Source organism: Babylonia areolata, chromosome 23 (genome assembly GCF_041734735.1).
Source record: "Babylonia areolata isolate BAREFJ2019XMU chromosome 23, ASM4173473v1, whole genome shotgun sequence".
Classification (NCBI taxonomy): domain Eukaryota; kingdom Metazoa; phylum Mollusca; class Gastropoda; order Neogastropoda; family Buccinidae; genus Babylonia; species Babylonia areolata.
In genome coordinates, this window is record NC_134898.1 from 12,845,006 (window position 1) to 12,867,659 (window position 22,654).

General features: G+C 41.9%; 1 protein-coding gene across 1 annotated transcript in view; it reads right to left on the bottom strand.

Annotated features, from left to right (window-relative positions):
- LOC143298225 (cation-independent mannose-6-phosphate receptor-like) overlaps positions 1–22,654 on the bottom strand; it is a 67,502-nt gene that overhangs the window by 28,709 nt on the left and 16,139 nt on the right. The window contains exons 12-26 of the mRNA XM_076611024.1: positions 21,392–21,673; positions 20,501–20,678; positions 19,960–20,130; positions 18,781–19,017; positions 17,245–17,425; positions 16,133–16,438; positions 14,104–14,294; positions 11,539–11,619; positions 9,980–10,196; positions 8,196–8,564; positions 6,403–6,469; positions 4,915–5,065; positions 3,240–3,387; positions 1,836–1,970; positions 1,128–1,393 (exon numbers count right to left, since the gene is read on the bottom strand). Coding sequence (XP_076467139.1) covers positions 1,128–1,393; positions 1,836–1,970; positions 3,240–3,387; positions 4,915–5,065; positions 6,403–6,469; positions 8,196–8,564; positions 9,980–10,196; positions 11,539–11,619; positions 14,104–14,294; positions 16,133–16,438; positions 17,245–17,425; positions 18,781–19,017; positions 19,960–20,130; positions 20,501–20,678; positions 21,392–21,673 — 2,980 coding nt within the window. The remainder of the gene's footprint in view (positions 1–1,127; positions 1,394–1,835; positions 1,971–3,239; positions 3,388–4,914; positions 5,066–6,402; positions 6,470–8,195; positions 8,565–9,979; positions 10,197–11,538; positions 11,620–14,103; positions 14,295–16,132; positions 16,439–17,244; positions 17,426–18,780; positions 19,018–19,959; positions 20,131–20,500; positions 20,679–21,391; positions 21,674–22,654) is intronic.

A 22,654-nucleotide genomic window follows, 5' to 3' on the forward strand; every position in this document is an offset into this window, starting at 1 on the left:
ATTACACATGATGAAGTATGATGTAAGAGTGGTTTTATACATTTTTCTCACAACTTTTTTTTTTCTCTTCCAAACATCAGTCTGATTCTTTATAGTCTACTGAATTTTTAAAAACACACACATAAAAAAAAAGGAGACATATCAGATCATGCTTTTTACAGCCCAGCTAACAGCAAGAAGCCAAAACTGAAAGTAATCTGTTGGATCAATTAACCCCTTGACTGCTGCTCCAGAGTAATCTCATCAGTGAAAGCCGTTATCCCACTGTGACAAAACTGAGCTTACACTTACAGGTCAGGGTGACAGTTCTCATTCCTCATCTGGACTTCTTTCCTCTTGAGACTGCATTCCCTTTTGTTCAGCAAAAGGGGCATTTTCTTCCAAAAATTACGTTTAAGTAACATACTTAACCGTGACCCACTGGTGTAGACTCTGGCAGGGGTCTGGATTCCTGTCCTGTCCAAACTACTAGTCCGCTATGCGGAGAAATAGAAGGAAGTTGCGGCAAATAGCCTCCCTTGGTAGTTACCTCCCTTGTCTTACCAGAAGCAGCGTCCTCTTTTCCGGCAGCCATCTTGGATTTCCTGACCTGTCCTACATTTGCGGCTAATTTTTTTGGCATTTTATATGTTTCTGTCCTTTCATTGACTCCTTGTCTTTGTATGTAAACATGTTTTCAAACAGGATACACGACTGCGTCAATCGTTTGGGTGCTCAGCCCAAAAATAAACCCAGATCGAACTCAATCAGCACACAGGCAGTCCCCATACCATGGGCACTGCCAATACCATGGCCTTGGCTCTACCACCTCGACACGTAGGTTGGTCTGTATATTCCCAATGTATTCTACACCATCTCCAACAAGGCCTTGAAAGGCACACTTCCCACAAAGGTTGGTCAGCTACGTTACTCATATTTTTTATTTTCTTTTTTCAGTGACTGATTTTGGAACTATCGCGTCAGAGTGCTTCGTTTATAACTCGATCCTGCCACTCGGCAGTGCCTAATCAGTTACACCACCCCAAAAAAACACAACACAGAGGGGTACGTGCACTTTCAATTCATGCTACACTGACCTTGTTTCATCCAGGTTTAACAGTTAACATGTAGAAAAATAAACACCCCACCTGTTCTTCACACACAAGCTCCGTGTGCCAATCAAAGTAGTAGACGCAGCCATCGGAGTTGTCCACGTACGTGGGCACCCCATTCCCTGCCCCCTGGTGGCAGATGAAGTTGATGATGGACGTCCTCGGCACGTTGTTGTGGTGGCAGACATCCCCTCCGCTGTAGTTGAGCATCAGGACGCCATTCCTCAAGTACCGGAGGTTGGCATTCATGTTGCCTGCGTTGAAGGACCGCTCCTCCCCGTTGATTTCCACCTGGCAAGAGCCTGTTGCATGCAACAGACAGTTTCAGTGTCGTTTTCTTCTGTTGCCCAGGTTTTTTTCCTAGCATTCAAATAAACTGTTACAAAAAAACAATAACAACTTAACTATTAAAAACAAAATCTTCCTTCAAAACTTCTTTTTTAAAATAAGATTTATTAAAATATTGCTTCTTTCACACACACACACACACACACACATACACACACACACACACACAGACATGCATTTCTGGCACATATTCAGACGAACACACTGCCACATGCACACACACAGGCACGCATGCAGACAGAGGCACACAAACACGCACACGCACATACACAACCCCCATCCATCCCACATATACAACCCCCCTCCCCCCCAACATACAAACCCCCTTTCCCCCACATACACACAAACACCCACATCTTCCACCCCCCCACAAGTATGACAGACCCAGTAACCCACCAGCAGAACCGCTGTCGCTGCAAGTGGCGTTGTCCACAGCCCCACAGACATTGATGTAGAAGTAGTGACCCTGTCGGTCGTTCATCTTGTAGGCCCCAGACGTCTTCCTTAGAGGGCTCAGGTCAAACTCATAATCTGGAATCATTGCCATCCGCAGTCTAGCAGAGCACAAGTTATAGTACCCTTTCCTAAGTCACCTGGAAACATTGCCCACCACACTCCAGCTAAAGACAAGTAGTAATAAATTTCCTAAGTCACCTGGAAACATTGCCGACCACACTCCAGCTAAACACAAGTAGTAGTACCCTTTCCTAAGTCACCTGGAAATATTGCCACCACACTCCAGCTAAACACAAGTAGTAGTACCCTTTCCTAAGTCACCTGGAAATATTGCCACCACACTCCAGCTAAACACAGGTAGTGGTACCCTTTCCTAAGTCACCTGGAAACATTGCCCACCACACTCCAGCTAAACACAAGTAGCAGTACCCTTTCCTAAGTCATCTGGAAATATTGCCAACTACACTCCAGCTAAACACAAGTAGTACCTTTTCCAAAGTCATCTGGAAACATTGCCTACCACACTCCAGCTAAACATAAGTGGTAGTACCCTTTCCGAAGTCATCTGGAAATATTGCCAACTACACTCCAGCTAAACACAAGTAGTACCTTTTCCAAAGTCATCTGGAAACATTGCCTACCACACTCCAGCTAAACATAAGTGGTAGTACCCTTTCCTAAGTCATCTGGAAATATTGCCAACTACACTCCAGCTAAACACAAGTAGTACCTTTTCCAAAGTCATCTGGAAACATTGCCTACCACACTCCAGCTAAACATAAGTGGTAGTACCCTTTCCTAAGTCATCTGGAAATATTGCCAACTACACTCCAGCTAAACACAAGTAGTACCTTTTCCAAAGTCATCTGGAAACATTGCCTACCACACTCCAGCTAAACATAAGTGGTAGTACCCTTTCCTAAGTCATCTGGAAATATTGCCAACTACACTCCAGCTAAACACAAGTAGAAATACCCTTTACTGTTATACAATAATAAACAAAACAGAGTAGTACAAATATATAGCCTTTACAAAACATTGAAGAGAATGGATACAGAAACACTAAACAGACATATATCTTCCACAAAACACTGAATGAAAGTGGATACAGACACACTTAATAGACTTAAACCCTCCACAAAACATTTAACGAAAACGGATATAGACACACTAAACAGACATAATATCTTCTTCATAACACTGAACAGAACAGATACAGGCACACTCAACAGACATAAATCCTCCACAAAATGTCAAGGAGAATGGATACAGACGTAATCAACAGATATATAACCTCTACAAACCACTGAAGAAAACAGATACAGACACACACGACAGACTCACGGGAGACAGGATTGGTTGCCTTGCACGATCCCTGAACGATGGCGCCACCTTCTGAAGACCCCGACTCAACAGGGCAGGCAGCAGAGGTAGTCCACACAAAGCCGTTCTGGCAGTAGTCACGCACAAAATGGCTGCTGGGCCCCGCCTCCTGTGCAAACACATACGCCTCCACCGTGAGTCTAACAGCTCTTGTGGACAAATCAGATCTGAAAAGATCCAAGATGCTTGCCAAAACTATGAGCTTGACCTCCACAGTTACACCATGCATGCCTTCCAAGCACTATTGCTATCAGATGTAGAACTTAATAAACCAAGTGACAACTTCATCTTTTACGCTTGGTTTGATTGAACTTGTCCGCTTCTGAGAAGTTTCATGAAGCATGGGGCAACTATCTAAAATTCTTAATTCTGGAAAAACAGTGCACTGGTTGTGGAAAGGAAATTTTTTTTCCTAAAATTACGTTTATCTAACATACTTACTGTGACCCACTAGTGCAGACTCTGGCAGGGAGTCTGATTCCTGTCCTGTGCAAACTATTATCTACCTATGCGGAGAAAACGAAAGTAGCTACGGCCGATAACCTCCCGGAAGTAGGTTACCTCCCCTCTGTATCCCTGCCTAGCTTCCTCTTTTGACAACAGCCATCTTGACTCTTGATCCTGTGCTCTTCATACGGCTAAGTTTTTTTTCGTATTTCTGTCTGTCTATCAATTCTTTGACACTCGATGTTTTGTATCTGACGAAGTTTAACGTTTATGGTACAGAATGTGTTATCAAAGTAAGGAAAATAGGGAACATACTTTTAACAAAGACAGGACAGAGATTCTAGATGAAAGATGCCAGTACCACAACATAACCTCAGCATGACGGACATTAAAGTGGAAAAGCCATTGCTCAGGGACGCTACCTCTCTCTTGGCCTCAGACGTACGTGCAATGGAACCATCTAGTTTTTCTTTTTTTTTAAGTACTGAAAAAAAAGGGGGCAAAACTTAACAAAAATGCCAACCTCGGAGTCCAGAATCAAAGATAATACACACCCACCCACCCCACATCCATCAACTTCACTCCAACACTACAATGTACCCTCCACCTCTCTTGGAAACCAACAGTACTTATATAGAGAAGAGAAGAGAAGATACAACTTGATTGTCTGTATATGCATTGAAATATGTCGTTTGGCTCAAGTGTATGTAACAATTAATACATCAAGCACAATCACTTTAAGAACATGAACATTCGTGAAAATATGCAACACAAGAACTAAAGTAATAAAACTGATTTTGACTAGGTAAGAAACAACACACGTCACTGACACTGAAATATAAGATAAGCTAAGCTAAACACATTTTCAGCTCCATCACTCAAAATCATTTAAGAAGACACCCCCAAAAACAGAGTATGGCTGCCTACATGGCAGGGTAAAAACGGTCATACAAGTAAAAGCCCACTCGTGTACATACAAGTGAACGTGGGAGTTGCAGCCCACGAAGGAAGAATAAGAAGAATTCATGTAGATGATTATGCGTTACAATAGTTTACGAACGAAATGTAGACCCCATAAGAAAGAATGTCACATAACACATCAATCAAGTATCAAAATATAAATAAACAAAAAACAACAACAACAAAAAAAAACCTGAAATAAAACAACATGGTTCCCCTCCCCACATACCACAGTACTGGGGGTAGTGGGGCAGGACAGGATGATGAGGGTGGACATATTGCCTCCCTTGCTGCATGCCGCCCCGTTGTTATAGCGGATCACCAGCTGACCCTCCTCCATGCCCACTGGGTTGGTCGACACCTGGCCCAGGCTCTGATACCTGGCAACCAATGATAATAATAATAATGGTATTTATATAGCACTGAATCTTGTGCAGAGACAAATCAAAGTGCTTTCACACCAGCCATTCACACGCATGCATAACTCTAAAACTAGAGAAACTGAATACAAGATAGAGAAAGAACGGCGGCCAACAATCGAGTATTTGAATCTGGGTATGCGTAAACAGAGTGGATCCGAAGCCAATCATAGTGAGCGAGATGGAGTGTAGAGGTGAAGGCAGCCACAGAGATAGGAAGGGGCAGATTCGTGAATACATCTATAACATAAAGTGCTGATCTTATACTTTATTCGGTGTGAGAAAGGGAGCCAGTGGAGATGTTCTAAAAGAGGGGTGATGTGCTCAGATCTTTTCTTTCCGAGGACGAGTCGGGCAGCAGAGTTTTGTATGCGCTGAAGGGACTGAATGAATGAAGCAGGCAAACCAGACAATAGAGAGTTACAGTAGTCAAGGCGAGAGAGAATGAGAGAAACAAGTCTAGATGTTGCGTCAGTGGACAGATATTTCCGGACGGAACTGTATGATTAGACAGTTGAATTAATTAATCAAAACGGTCAGACACATAAAAATCCCACTCATGTACATACGAGTGAATGTGGGAGCTGCAGCCCACCAACGAAGAAAAATAAAGAACTGACTGACTTACTAATATTTTTTATGCTTATAACCCAGCCAACCACACAGACATATCTGGTCTGTAAAACTGTAAACAACACTCCTGTATAACCTGTACTGGAAATATGTACAAGAAAAAAAAGAAAAGAAACGAAAACAAAAATGCACATGTACGGTCATATCCATGCACATAAACCCAGGGCATGCCTTAAGACATTTACTGTTCCATCAGTGTTTCACCAGAAGACTGGAAAGAAAAAAGTATATATATATATATATATATATATATATATATATATTCATAACTATACACAATACACAACATTATATGTGAAAACAGGCTTACAAAAATAAAAGCTTGCCAACAGTCACCTCATGTGTCCTGAGCATGAAAAAAGAACACAACATGGTACAAGAGCATCCAATTATTATTACTGGCCAAGTCTGCAATGTATGCAACATAAAAAACTCAACAACAAGCAATCTGAACATCAGTCTCCAGTTAACTAGCACATAGCTCTGACCATTCAAAAACAAGGAGCAACAGACAATACATAAAAAAACAAAAAAAAACAACAACAACCAACATTCAGTAATATCTCACAGATTATCTATGGCCAGTGACCACGCCCAAACATCAAGCACTGAGCCCCAACAGTGAGAGTTAATTCATACAAACCAAAGTGTGCAACGTGACTCACTTTTTCTTGAGGTCGGTCTCTGTAGAGTTGATCATACATGCGGCTGAATTGAAGGGGCACGTTTCTCCTGCATTCAGAAAGTGAAAAGAAAACTGACGGGTGCACAGCAAACCAACGAAACATACGCTGCAAAATAATTTAAAACATGTAAAAAAATAAAAATATAATTTTCCCCCCTAAATATTCCTTTTTACATTGACACATGCATATCATAAATGATTATACTCTGTTCCAGTAAACTGTCGTATCTATGTAATAACTGTGCATTTCCAGGCCAGACAACGGTTAACTTCTAATAATTATAACTGTATGTTATCACCATGAATGACTAACGCAATGCGAGAATTTGTTATTTTCGTTGGAAATGGAAACCTGCTCAAAAACGGAAAAATAATATAATAATGTTGTGTGCACATGACCTGTGACTGTTAACTCTTTCCGGACGAAGGAATGCTCACGCATTCCTACACAAAACGTATTCGGTTTCGGACGAAGGAATGGAATAGCATTCTCCGAAAGTAAAATTCCATCATGCGCTGTACACGTGATTTTGTGATTAGCCAAGCAGTGTGCGCTATTCTGGGTCACTCCACAATCGAACAGTATGATTGGTTAGTCTGGGATGTGTGGCCTGTCTCGCACACACGCTGACAAAGTCACTGACCGGTCGTCTGCTCGCGTGCCAGCCTGTTAGCAAAGCGGCCTCTTCTCAGAATGTTGTGAAGCGAACAAGGCAGTGACGCCAATGTTTTAGGGTTGCCGAAGTACTTGAAATGCTACAAACTGAAGGGTCGGACATTGAAGAGGTGGATGATGATGAAGAAGAAAGCGAATTTAATGCAGAAAGTGAGCATGGGTATGGTGATTCGGGGTGAAAAATTGGCAGTATTTTCTACATATGGCAAAACTGTAAAAATAAGATGAGAAATTTGATTTTTTTTATATGTAATAACTCAACACGTAATAAACCAGTTCTGAAAGTTTCATTTTCTTACACAGTATTTTGTATTTTTTGTAATTTTTTTCCAAACCCTTACAAATGGGCCGTCTGTGGGGAAAAGCAAGGGAGAAAACGTGTCGTCCTGAGTGAGTTAAACAACAACCCCCGAAAACGAAGTATGGCTGCCTACATGGCGGGGTAAAAACGGTAATACACGTAAAAGCCCACTCGTGTACATACGAGTGAACGTGGGAGTTGCAGCCCACAAACGAAGAAGAAGAAGAAGTTAAACAACAACTGGGTCTCTGTTCCTCCTTTGGAAACTTGACAGAAACATATCAGAATAAGGCTCATCAGAACAATTAAAGTAACTAGTCAACCTACATAAAGAAAACATTAAATCAGCTCAGATCAAACAAACTATAAAAATAATCTTAAAAAAGAATAACTTTTTCCATACACCAGTGAATGCCAAACATCAGTATATAACATTAATGCTTGATGATACTTTCCCCACACATAGATGAAAAAAACACCACACAAACTACATAAAACATCAAATAAGTTCAAATAAAAAAAACAAAAAAACCAAACAAACACCCAAAAACAAAAACAAATCCGACACTTGACCCTTCTGATGAACCAGCGAATGACAAATGTTGATGATGTAAGTGACTGGAACATATCCATTAGTCCAGATCAAATCAAAAACTAAAACCTCCGAACACTAGCCCTTTTGATGCACCAGCAAACGATGAACACTGATGACGTTAAAGACCAAAAAACAAAACAAAAACAAACAAAAAAATTAGTCTAGATCAAACCAAATAAACCAAAACCTCCAAAAACTAACCCTTTCGATGCACCAGCGAACGACAAACGTTGATGATGTAAGAGATGTCACCGTAAGGCTTCACATAATTTGCCCCAGTCAGCGACAGCCCTGACAGATCATAGTGGTTGCCAGTCTTGGGGTCAGTGTACGTGCAGTCCACAACGCCGTGAGGAGGACAGGCCAGCGCAGTGGGCCACACAAACGTGTATGTGCAGTCTTCCAGCTCCTGCAGATACTGTGGTTCTGAGTTCGCTCCCTTCTTGGAATGGTCGCACAGGAAGGTGATGATGGACTTGCGGGTGTACTTGCCGTGGCAGTTGGGTTTGCCGTCGTCGTAGACCAGTGACAGCTCCCCCGTATCGTAAATCAGCTTGGAACTGGGTTTGCCTGTGTGGGTGGGGGAAACACGGATCAGACGATATTGTGTTAATTCACACCAGTCATTTAGTTTTCTTTTTAACCTCTTCACTATCCCTGAAAATGCAGTATGGCTGCCTATACAGCGGTGTGAAAATGGTTATAGATCTAAAAGCTGCTTGTACATGTATACAAGTGTACATGGGGGCCCACAAACAAAGAAGACGAAGAAGAAAGAGAAGAACCTCTGACTGCTGCTGATGACTCCGCTCGTCAGTGAAGGACTGTCACCTGAGACAGAGTGATATTACTGGTCAGGGTGACAGGTACCATTCTTAATTTGTACTTCCTTCCTCAGAGGATTCCATAACTTTGGTCCATAAAGACACCACTCAAGAATACACAAAACAGCAACTGCACTTCTATGCCACGCTACCTATCTCTCTTCACCAAAGCTCAGCAGTGAAGGAGTTAAAAGCATGATGATGAAGCTCAAATTAAAAAAACGACGACAAAACTGAGACTAAATAAATGCTGTGCCTTCAATGCAACAGGATTCTCATTACTGTGGGGTTGTGAAGTGCTGGTATCAAGGTGAGTGAGGTGAAATCTTGTTTCCATGGTGTGGGGTCTATAATGGCACAGCATGGTGCGCAGTTGATAGCTAATAATAATAAATATATATATATATATATATAAAACCAGAGAGAGAGAGATGTCTAAAGATCAGTTATGTAGCGAGAGGGAGGAAGACAGTAAAATATCTTTTAGTTAATTCAACCAACATTTATTACACTCCAGCAAAACTCCTACACACACAAGCTACATTCTTCTTTTTTCTTTTCTTTTTTTTAAGATAACTATTCATCTTAGATTAGAGAAATCAGACCAGGTGCATTATCACAAAAAAGACAAATACTCAAAATGGAAACAACTTTATAAAAAGGAAATTTTCTTCCAAAAATTATGTTTAAGTAACATACTTACTGTGACCCACTAGTGCAGACTCCGGCAGGGGTCTGATTCCTGTCCTGTGCAAACTACTACCTGCCTATGCGGAGAAAACGAAAGCAGCTACGGCCGATAACCTCCCGAAGTAGGTTACCTCCCCTTTGCATCCCTGACAAGCCCCCTCTTTTGCCAGCAGCCATCTTGACTCCTGCTCATGTGCTCTGCATACGGTTACAGCTCAGTTTTTTTTCGTATTTTCTGTCTGTCTATCGATTCTTTGCCGCTCTTGTTTTGAGTCTGATGATGAATCACAACAGGTCACAGAACTACTTGGCCCGATTGGGCGATCAAGCTCATATTAAGGCACGATGACAATCGATATTAAACACATTCACACACACACACACACACATATATACATATATATATGTATATATATATATGACGAAGACACAAATGTAAGAGCGCTGCACACAACACAAACAGTCACCTACCAGCAGCCACGGGGGCGGGCAGGGAGGATCCCGTCTGACAGGCGCCCATTCCTTTACACTCGTCAGGAGGGGACTGCAGCGGGCCACACACGTTCAGCTTAAAGGTGTAGTCTCCCCCTGGCACCGCGTAGTCCAAGCCCGACTTCCGCAGGGGTGTCAAGTCAAACTGGAAGTTGTAGAGCGGATCCGACACCTTGCATGCATCTCCCTGGGACCTCTGTTGAAGAAGCATTTTTCCTTCTTCAAAGTCTCACCATCATGACCACTGAAGGAAACCTAAAACTGATTGTATTCATTAGGAATAAGTAGTGTGTTTGTTAATCTGCTACTGAAGTGGAACAAACTATCATTTTATGTGGCAGTATTATCAGTTTCAACCAACAATGGCTTGGGCGATCGGAGAGAAAAATAACACACAAAAGTATCTGGACACAAATCTGCTCATCATCTGATTTATACACAGTCTGCTCATCATGTGCTTCTTTTTTTATTTTACCTTAACTGATGCAAACAGTGTGATAAAACCCAGCTGTGGGAATGTCAGACCCCTGCCTTAACCCCACGGTTAAGCATGTGTAATTAAACCCAGCTGTGTTCTCAAGTTGTTTTCTGAAATCCTTCATGCCACAAAAGGGGTCAAATGTTACTCAAACACTGAAATCTTTAAGTCTTTGTTGAAATGTCAATGTGACAAACAGAGGCGTTTGATTGGCTAAGAGCAGACTGGGCAAGACGGGTTGTCTTTTCACCGTTAGCCGTGCGAAATTTGGCCAAGCAGAGCAAACCAATAGGCCTAGTTTGCATCAGTTTGACATGGTACAGTATATCACACCAAATGATATGTTTGAGCGAAAGATTTAGAAATAATAATCTGAAGTGGATTAAAATACCCTGTTAAAGAAGTTTTCTTTCTTTCTCAGGTACTAAGAATAGGGAATCACCCAGTTAGAAATAGTGTGGAGAGAGGCATACTTTATATCCCATGGCAGCAGAAGCTGACTGTGTTGATCTATCAACCAATATGGATATTTTTCATTCGCTGTAAGAATTATGTAAGAAACTGTGTGTATGTGTGTGTGCCTCTCAAAGCGCTTTATGTCAGCATGTTTGTCAGACACAAAGCACACAAGAACACACACACACACACACACACACGCACAAACATGCGTGGAAGAAATAAATGTTGATCCATGAAATACAGGTAAGTAATGGAGTGCCTTCATTCTGTGGACAGCAAGAAAAGGACATTTTCCTCCTAAAATTACGTTTAGGTAACATACTTACCATGACCCACTAGTGCAGACTCCGGCAGGGGTCTGACATTCGTGTCCTGTGCAAACTACTATCCGCCTATGCTGAGAAAATGAAAGTAGCTACGGCTGATAACCTCCCGGAAGTAGGTAACCTCCCCTTTGCCCCCCTGATAGCGCCCTCTTTTTACGAAGTGGGAGAGGTTGAGCACATGAGTGAGTTCTGGCACACACACACACACACACACACACCAATGAACGTGAGGATAAAGAACATCAAGCGTCACACAAAGTTCCACCAAACATTACCTGCAGTGGACAGGCACTTGGTGTTGACCAGCTGAACGTGTACTCGCAGTTATCACTTTCCCCCAGAAACTGCGGTGTTCCCTGAAATCACAGTCACATCGTTTTGGTTGGCTCTTACTGTCAATTCCCACTTCTGTCAAAATAATCTCAAGTAAGTATCAGTATCAGTATCAGTAGCTCAAGGAGGCGTCGCTGCGTTTGGTCAAATCCATATACGCTACACCACATCTGCCAAGCAGATGCCTGACCAGCAGCATAACCCAACGTGTTTAGTCAGGCCTTGAGAAAAAAAATAAAAATAAAGATAAATAAATAAATAAATAATAATCAATAAATAAATTTTAAAATAATAATAATGATAATAATAATAACTTTTTTAAAGTAACAAAAAAAAGAAAATAAATAAAATAAATAAATAAAATAAAATAAAATAATTTTAAAAATAATTTTAAAAATAATAGATAAATACAAAAAATACTACTACTACTACTACTACTATTTATTCAAGTAAGAAAAGCACTAGCAATGTACCCAAGGCCTGAGCAAACCTCAACTTCTCTTTCTCCTGTTTAACAAACAAAATGAACAATAAACACAGATATGGCTAGCAATTAGATAAAAGTACACAAGTGAATAAGTTGTTTATTTTTTTTCCTGTGAATTAAGCAGCTTAATGAAGTGTCCTGGAATGTTGTCCCTGAACTTATCTGCTGTTTTCAGAATTGTAATCTCTGGTCTCCAAGACATTCTGGATTACAGGCTGCATTCCCAAAACAAATAATCTTAAATTTTACATAATCCACCAAGAAAGGTGCTTCAGACTGTATGGTGCACTGAATCCAAAGGAAATAAACCCTAAATCAAACCGCAAGTAGGTTAAATATACAAGCTACGGACAAAAGAAATTAAAAAAACATGAGTTTTAACATAATAACAAGGGAAGTGAAACTTTCATGAAATAAATATCAAATGATCAATTTTCAAGTTACACAAATTTCACAAAAAGGCAAGTATTTACTTCCTCTAGATATTCTAAATCTAAGAGTAAAACTAGATGTACTTTCAGCTGTCATGAACCTCAAGTGATTTTCTGTAGTAAATACTGCCAAAAGCTTGGGAAAACAAAGTTTCAGTTTCAGTTTCAGTAGCTCAAGGAGGCGTCACTGCATTCGGACAAATCCATATGCGCTACACCACATCTGCCAAGCAGATGCCTGACCAGCAGCGTAACCCAACGCGCTTAGTCAGGCCTTGAGGAGAAAAAAAAAGGTGAATAAATAATAGATGAGCTTACATGAATAAATAATAATTATAATATAAAAAAGGTAGTAATAATAATAATAATAATAATAAAATAATAATATAAAAAAATAAATAAAAATAAATAAGACAACAATGATGATAAATAAGCAAATAAATGTAAAACAAGACACACATTCACACATACACTCACACATGCATAACAGATATGCACCAAGCATGCAGTTTCACAGATATGAAAGCACAGTCAAATACATATAAATGTACATGAGCTCCAACACACACACACACACACACACACACCACACAAATTACCCTGCACCTCCTCTACTATATGGGAAAACAAAGAAAGCTGAAACATCAGACAAGTGAAATGGCCCACAACTGTGGCTGTAAATTATGACGATTCTTAACACACAACCATGGCTGCAATGCCAAAAAAAAAAAAGAAAAAAAAAAAAGAAGAAAAAAAACCCCAAACAAACACAACAACAGATAGTGACAGACTCACTTCGAAGTGTGAGCAGTACAGACTGATGACTCACCTCAACACATCAGCAATACAGCCTCACTGACTCACCTCAACATGTGAGCAGTACATACAGATGACTCACCTCAACATGTGAGCAGTACATACAGATGACTCACTTCAACATGTGAACAGTACAGACGGATGACTAACCTCGACGTGTGAGCAGTGCAGTCTAAATGACTCTCCTCAACAACTGAGCAGTACAGTCTAAATGACTCACCTCAACAATTGAGCAGTACAGTCTAACTGACTCACCTCAACAACTGAGCAGTACAGTCTAAATGACTCACCTCAACAACTGAGCAGTACAGTCTAACTGACTCACCTCAACAACTGAGCAGTACAGCCGGATGTCTTGCCTCAACAATTGAGCAGTACAGCCGGATGAGTCACCTCAACGTGTGAGCAGCACAGTTTAAATGACTCACCTCAACAATTGAGCAGTACAGCCAGATGTCTCGCCTCAACAATTGAGCAGTACAGCCAGATGACTCACCTCAATGTGTGGGCAGCACAGACGGATGACTCACCTCAACAACTGAGCAGTACAGTCTAAATGACTCACCTCAACAATTGAGCAGTACAGTCTAACTGACTCACCTCAACAACTGAGCAGTACAGCCGGATGACTCGCCTCAACAACTGAGCAGTACAGCCGGATGACTCACCTCAACGTGTGAGCAGTACAGTCTAAATGACTCACCTCAACAATTGAGCAGGGCAGTCTAACTGACTCACCTCAACAACTGAGCAGTACAGACAAGACGACTCACCTCAACGTGTGAGCAGAACAAACTGATGCGCATGCTGCGGCGGGCCTCCTGAGGGGTGCCGCGGTGACAGACGGACCCACCAATGTAGCGCAGACTGATGGTTCCATCCTCAGCCACGTGGGGCTTGGACTCCAGGTAACCCAGGCTGTAGGGCTCTCTGCCCCCTGTCTGACAGCCCCCTATGGGGCCCCCTGCACGCGCACACACCACTCACTCTGTCAGCACTCAGTGCGTCATTCACGTATTGTGATATACCGTGAGTTGATGTGTAGTTTTTGATGATTTTGTTGGGTGTGTGTGTGTGCATGTGTGTGTGTGTGCATGTGTGTGTGCGTGCGCGCGCGCGTGCATGTGCATAACAGGATACCTAAGACAGAACCAGTTGGTTAAACACAAACAGAACTCTTACTTCTTTTCAAGTCAAACACCAACTTTATTTATAATTTACAACCTTCATATAAAACCACAGTAAGAAAATCTTCCCAATAAAACTGTTTGGAACAACGTATTCGATTTTACAATTCTGCACACAAACAATTGCTTCTGCTTATTCGTGAATCATTAATAAAAAATAAAAAAACAAAAAAAAAACTTCACAAGTAAACTTTTGCCCATCTGTGAGTTAAATAAAGACACCTTCAAACAAACAACAATCTATACAATCGCTCACCCAAGACAGAACCAGCTGGTTCAACACAAATGAAACTCTTACTTTTTTCAAGTCAAACACCAACTGATTCACAGGTGTAATGTTATCCAGCTTAACAGGTAGCTGCTGTTTCCTGTTCAAAATCTGTCATAGGCCCTTCTGTGTTTCCCATGTGAATTAAATGTAAGCTCACACACACACACACACACACACACACACACACTCAGGGCAGGACAGCTTAAGCAAACTGTACAATGTCAGAGTACGACAGAAATCCAAATGCATTTCAAGTGACAGCAGTCATCACTGGCAAATGACGGGCACAATAGCCGAGTGGTTAAAGCGTTGGACTTTCAATCTGAGGGTCCCGGGTTCGAATCACGGTGACGGCGCCTGGTGGGTTAAGGGTGGTCAACATATGTGCAGACCTGCTAGTGCCTGAACCCCCTTCGTGTGTATATGCAAGCAGAAGATCAAATACGCACGTTAAAGATCCTGTAATCCATGTCAGCGTTCGGTGGGTTATGGAAACAAGAACACACCCAGCATGCACACCCCCGAAAGCAGAGTATGGCTGCCTATATGGCAGGGTAAAAACAGTCATACACGTAAAATCCCACTCATGTGCATACGAGTGAACGTGGGAGTTGCAGCCCACGAATGCAGAAGAAGAAGAAGATCACTGCAAATTATTACCAATTACCTTCAGGCAAACAGTTCTGTATCCCAAATTTTAAAACAAACACAACCAAATGCAGCTTTACACCAGCCTCAATCCATCTATTAAACAGCAATAATTGATAATCAGATCTGTGATAAAAAAAAAAAAATGTATGTCAGAGTGTGTGTTTGTGGAATGTACATCTTAAATCAAAGTATTGCTGAATTGCATTGTTATTATAATCTTTTTATGTCTTATGTCTACTTTTAGTATGCTATTTCATGCCTATTTTATTCATATCCTTTAACTGATTTTGTGTTGCACATGTATGGCTGTGATGATGCATGTATGATTTACTCTAAGTTACCTTTTAAAGGTTTCTGTTGTGTCGTTGTTATCTACTGTGATTATTTATTGTATGCATGGGTTGCCATCTGAACACTTTATGTCTTTTATGTATACATGTTGAATGACTGTGATTTCCGTGTATTGTTTATGTGTTTTACACCACAAATGAATTTCTCTTGTTGAGATAATAAAGTATTCTGTAATCTGTAATCATGAGCAGCCTCACACACACACCATTACATGTGTGTGTGTGTGTGTGTGTGTGTGTGTGTGTGTGTGTGTGTGTGTGTGTGTGTGTGTGCGAACATAAATTAGTGCTCCTTTACTACTACTACTACTACATGCATTAAACCTAAGCACCAAACACTCACCAGGACAGGAAGTGCCCGCCACTTCATTGATGGGCCGACACACGTTAATCAGGTAATGCAAGTCTCGGTGGGAAGGACGAGAGTCTGCCACGTCGTAATTGCCCGTCACCTTTGCCAGAGGGGTCAGATCGTACTGATTCCCCTTCCTGTCCTGCACGATGCAGTCGATGGGGTGCAGAGGGCAGGAGACAGGGGTCTCCAGTCGGAACTGGTAGGTGTGGCCTCGCTGACTGACGAAGGTGATGGGGGTGGATTCGTTGGCCTCTCTGTTACACGCGAGCTCGATCTGAACTTCTGTCATTTGTCCTGGGGGGAAAGACGCAGAAGAATATGTATACTTTTGTGTGTATGTGTGTGTCTGTGTTTGTGTGTGTGTGTTCATATATGACTCAGTTCAGTTCAATTTTGCTCATTCAAGCTGATGGCACAGGGCCGCATGGTACGATTAAAATTCTGTACGCAATATGGGATGCAAATGCAATCAACAGGTTTGCTTATTCTCCTCTTCTCCTCTAACTGTATTGTACCATGGATACACTGGCCACTTTTATGACATTATCAAACTATATGCCTCGTTTCCCTTTATATCACATGTAAACATGCAGACAATAATAACAACAGTACTCGTATGGCGCAAACTCCACATATAATGGGCTCTAAGCGCCTAACATGAAACAATATATGTATAACAGTGCATAATAGTATACAACATCACATGAAAAGATAAAAGAGAAGAAGAAAATAAAAGTCTATACACACCACGATAATACTACAAGCTGCAAATATGAACAATCACACCTGAAAAGCATGTATATGCCCAAGGCATGAACACACATGCACATGTTTGTGCACACGCACAAAGAAAATACATACGCTTACCTACACACAGTAAACACCCACCCACAAGCACACATACTAAAAGAAAGCTTCAAAGAGAGGGGGGAAAAAAAACAAAACATGAGGGTGGGGGGAGGGTAAGACAGAAAAATAAATGACGATTATGCTTCGTAACACCATTCTGAACAGGCAGGTTTTCAAACACAACCACACACACACACCTGACAAACACACATACATACACATGCACATTTCCCCCCAAACATACACACTACCTGAAGAATCCCTTTGTCCAGTGTAAGTGACCCTGATGTTGTTTTCCTCGGTGACCTTGAGGTCCATGGTGGAGGCAAGGGTGAGGCCGGTGTTGTGCTGGGGCAGCACTTCACACACGCTGGCCGGCTTCCCGTCAACCGCGTCACACTCAGAGGATGGCACCGACCCACAGATGTTCAGCTGCTCAGGACAACACACATCATCAAACAAAATGATCTCTTCTTTCTCTTGTGCATGATGTGTACTCACTACTGTTTGGCCTGTTAATGATAATACTGTGCATGTCCCGCGCTGCTATTGTGACAGTTGCAATGTTCAGAGTTTAATGTTAACCCCTTGCCTGGTGCTGACAAAGCAGTGAAGGGCTCTCACTTCCCTGACAAGAGCTCACAGGTCAGGATGTCAGTCACAACCCCAAATTTGGACTTCTTACTTTAGGGGTTGTCATAATTTTGTTCAGCAAAATCAAGGACATCAGTGATGAATACACAAAATGTAGCAACTCCACCTAAAACCCAAGCCACAATGATTGGATTTCACCAAGGCTTGGCAGTCAAGGGGTTAACTATTTTCTTAGACTACCCAATGTAAAAATGAAAGAAATGAGCGCAATTCCAAGTTTTAAAGTCTGTCTGATTTTCTATCATTTCCTAGAATTAAGACAAAATCGCTCAGCAAAGCTGTAGGACACTACAATGCTTTACAGCCTGCCTGATTGTCTACTATTCCTGAAGCAAACAAAAAATGAACAAGTAAAACTGGAACTAACACAAATTAACAATGCAGGACTCTTAACTCACTCCGGACGATGGAACGCTATAACGTTCCTGACATAAGGTAGCATTCCGCACATCGGAACGCTATAGCACTTTTGACAATTAAAAATCTGTCGACGTTTTCCTCCTATGGTAGCATAAAAATCGAAGCTACATCGGGCATTGCGAACAAGTCAAGGGTTGAATGGAAAGTTTCTTTGTGAGGTTTCCGTGACTTTTCACTCGCTGGCCAGCTGTTGACCTTGGTACCCCACATGACAAGCTAATCTGCATACATATTGAAAATGGCGTCGCAGGCGATACAAGTGGAAATTTTTGGAGCAAACTAGATCACGACAGCGTTTTTTTTTTACTGCTGCTAAAGTGATTGAAATGCTTCAAACTGAAGGTTTCGACATCGACAAGGATGATGAAGACATTGAATAAAGTATCTGCAGTGAAGAATGCTACCAGCAAGAAGGTACTAACAGTGACTCAGCTTCTGAGGGCTGTGAAGAGAGGGAGGGGGGTGGGCGTACACACGACGTTAGAAGAGGGGTCAGTGAGTCAAGTACAGGGAGTTTCATTCAGTTACTTTGTGTTTCGTATTTTTTGTGATTTTATTTCCTAACCCTAACAAATGGGTCATCTGCAGGGGAAAGCATGGGAGAAAACTATTCGACCGGAGTGAGTTAAAACCTGTTGAATTTTCCATCAATACTCTGTTGTTGTTTTTAAAGCCCAGCAAAACAACAACAAAAAACAAACAAACAAACTCACCCTGAAAGTCTTGCTGCCAGTGTGAGCGGTGTAGAAATCATCGCCGCTCTTCTTGAGGGAGGCCAGATTGTATGTGTATCCATGGTCTGTGACAGTGCAGGACGGCATGGTGCCATCATCAATGCCGCTGTCACTGTCTCCGCTGTCTGTCTCTTCCAATGCACAGGCTGCACCGGTGTCCCAGATCACCTCGTAGGAACAGGGTCCCACTTTTCGCGGGGGGCTGGGACCATGTGACTGGAAGAAGAAAAAAAAAAGTCCCTTAATTCATCACCATTAACATCCTATCAGTTTGCACCCTCAAAACAATGGGGTTTTTTTTTTAAACCAAACAGCCAAATGTCCTGCTTTATCATCACAGAGTTCAGTTTAATGACCTATCAGTTTGCACCCATCAGGTTATGCTTTTCAAAACCAAACAGCAAAATGTTCCCTGTTTTAACACTGTAGAGCCGAGTTCCACGAATTATCAGTTTGCACCTATAAGGTAATGTTTTTTCAAAACCAAATAGCAAACTGTCCTCTGTTTTGTCACAACAGTCTAATGATTATCACAACTTCTCTGCTGCTATCTGATTTTTCATTTCAAAACCCAAATAACACAATTTACAGTAACTATTATAAACCTTTTAACTTAGAAAATCACAATTGTGTTTTGCAAGTAAACTAATTGGTTTGTATCTCAAATGTTTGTTAGGTACTAGTGGGTCACAGTTAAGTATGTGTAATTAAATGTTTGTTAGGTTCATTAAGATTGATATGAAGCAAACACATCAGTTCTACAAACTGATCTAAGTGTAAATATAAATAAATAGATAAACAAATAAACAAATGAAAACAAAACAAGGAAACCAGTCATCTCAGAAAAGGATTCACACAGACTGTTTACCAATCAAACAGTGAGAAACTTGCTGACAAGCTCAATCATGTTAAATCTTACAATATTCAGTATCTTGTGACTCAATACAAAACAAAACAAAAACAAAAACAACAACAACAGCAACACCAAAACAAAGTTCCCTCCCACATGCCCGTCAAAAAAAGAGATGATTTTGAAGAACATAACCTTTCAACATAACAACCACATTGACAAATCAATCTCCATTGACACTTGCTTATTTTCCAGCCAGTACCACAAGGCCTTATATATTTGCCAGCCGCTTCCCATGCTCCAGGTACCTGTTGCCCCTGGCTACAAATGAAGTGGATGGTGGTGTTGTAGCGGGCACCCTCTCCCCCATCGGGGCACGGGGCACCATCAGTGTACTCCAGACTCAGGTAATGGTTACGAGCCACCTTCATCTTTGGTCCAGTCTTTGCCTGGCCCAGGTTGGCCACCTTCACTGTCTCCTGAAAGGACAGGGACAAAACGTGGTGTTATCATTAAATCATAGATGTCTCTATATGTGTGTGTGTGTGTGTATACGGATTAGTCTAAACACAGTGACATCTCATTGAGAAACTGAACTGAACTGCGTGAGTTAAAGAGAGAGAGAGAGAGAGGGAGTGTGTGTGTGTATGCGTGCGTGCGTGTGTGTGTGTGTGTGTGTCTGCATTTGCGTGTGTCTGCATTTGTGCATGTGTGAGCACATAGGTGTGTGAACACAAGCAAGTTTGCATACATGTACACTTACATACACAGACACGACAAACACAATAGCAAACTCATGACAACTGAGACAAGACGACAGACCAACAACAACAGACAGAGTCACTCTACCTCCTCCCCACTCAGTGTGGTCATGCAGACAGCCGCATTCAGATCGCAGGCAGAGGAAGACGTCAGACCATGGATTGGGGACAGGGGGCGGCACACGTTGATGTAGAACTTGCGACGATTGGACGTGTCACTGTCGTCCAGTACCACCCAGTTTTCTCCAGCTGCTGACTTGGACAGACTGGACAACAAAGCAACTGATCATTCAGCGGAATCACCTTGATTTTCATGCTTACAAACCCTGCATGAACAGTACATGAAATATGATTCTGATACCAGGTTTTTGTCAGTGACTACAAATCTTTCTGAAATTTTTTTGTGCATGGTTACAAAATTTTGAGGTTCTTTTTTTACAGCTTAACATGGAAAACTGTTTTGACCCACTAGTTTCCATGTCCCATTCATCTCAGTGTGAAGACAAATGTCCTGTTTTGTTTGGGTGAATCAGATCTTTTTAAAGTTTGGATTTATGATTTTGGTTAATATTTTCATTACAACTACCTACTGTTGAGTACTTAAACATGTTTACAAGATAGTAAGTGCAGATATGCATCTGTATGAACAGGTGGACACGAACACTTGTGTACACATGCAAATGGGTATGCATGAGCATCTGTGAGTGACTGCGTGTGTGCATGAATATCTGTTTACACGTATGCATCTTAATTCTCATGAAATTATCTTATAACTTCAGCTCAGAGTAAAACACACACATAACCATAAATACACATCACAGTCATGCACACATGCTGATGTAAAGGAAAATTTAACACACACACCCACAATCACACCCACACACACACACACACACTGATACAAAGGAAAAATGTAACACACACACACCCCTACCCACCCACACAACACATCCACACCCACTCTCTCTAACACCCCTACCTTGACAAATCGTACTGTTTTCCATTCTCATCCTGCGCCACACACTCGATGGGCTGGGCGGGACAGGCGTAAGCAGTCAGCCACTTAAAGCTGTATGTCTGATGCTCTTCCACCAGAAACTCGGGATGTCCTGCACCGGCCTCCATGTCACAGACAAAGGCAATCTCTGTTTTGCGAGGTGTCTGCGCATCGTCATGGTACGCATCACCGTCTGTGTACGTCAGGTTCAGAACTCCATTGAAGTATTCCAGAGCCTGGCTTGGCTCGCCCGTCTTGATTTCCCTGCAAAGGAGGTTCATTTAAATTATTCAAGTTTATTTGTGTTAAGGCTTAAGTCAAGACCCAATGTGCTTGTCAGGTCTTGAGAGGGATTAAAAGTGATCATTGGTCTTTACAAATCAAAATTATATGCCTGCATTTTTTTCAATTAAAACATCTACTGTAATTTTTGGCCTATAAGGTGCTGCAACAGAAAAGGCACACCCCCTGAATTTAAACCCAAAAAGTTATTTTGAACATGCACAATGCCCACGGGGCGTCAGCGTCGGCTGCACATCAGTTTCTGATGCCTCACTACATTTGTCGCGCGGACGCCTGAAACCTGTAGCGGGGCGCGTCGCTCGCACACACGCGACAAACCTCCCCAGGCATCACGCATCACGTTCCATATTTGGAAAGTCACGTACTGAAACTTGCTGAAATCGATTCCAAACGATGTTTCACGTGAAACGAGCGGGTCTCATGACTGGTTGCTCCACGCACGTCTGTCGCTTCTGTCGCGGGGGAATAGGGCAAGTTCTATCGAAGAAACACAATACACGGCGATGGCGATCTTGCTGCGTGGCGCGCGACTCTTGCTGCCTGAAAACCTCGCACACTGGGCGCTGCACGAAACTTGCCGCTTGTCGCGTGAAACTTGCTGCTTGACGCCCCGTGTGCGATGGGCTTAAGTGGTAAGCCACATCTGCCCTAAAGTGAGAGTCCTCCACTGTGGTTCTGCTAACAACACATGTCGTTTTCCGAGTAGTGACGTCATCTTTGGAAAACTGGATCAGAATCCCACTTGTTTTCATCCGCTTGTTGACTTGTTGACTTGGTACTATTACTCCATTTATCCACTTTTTTTTTCCCCCTAACAATTTTACAGCCTTCAGTTGAATATGCGCTACAACATCTGCTGGGTTGTCCCTGGGAAAATTCTGAAGAAAAATCCACATTAAATAGTAAAACATGCACATAGGAGAGTAAAAAAAATCCAAACAG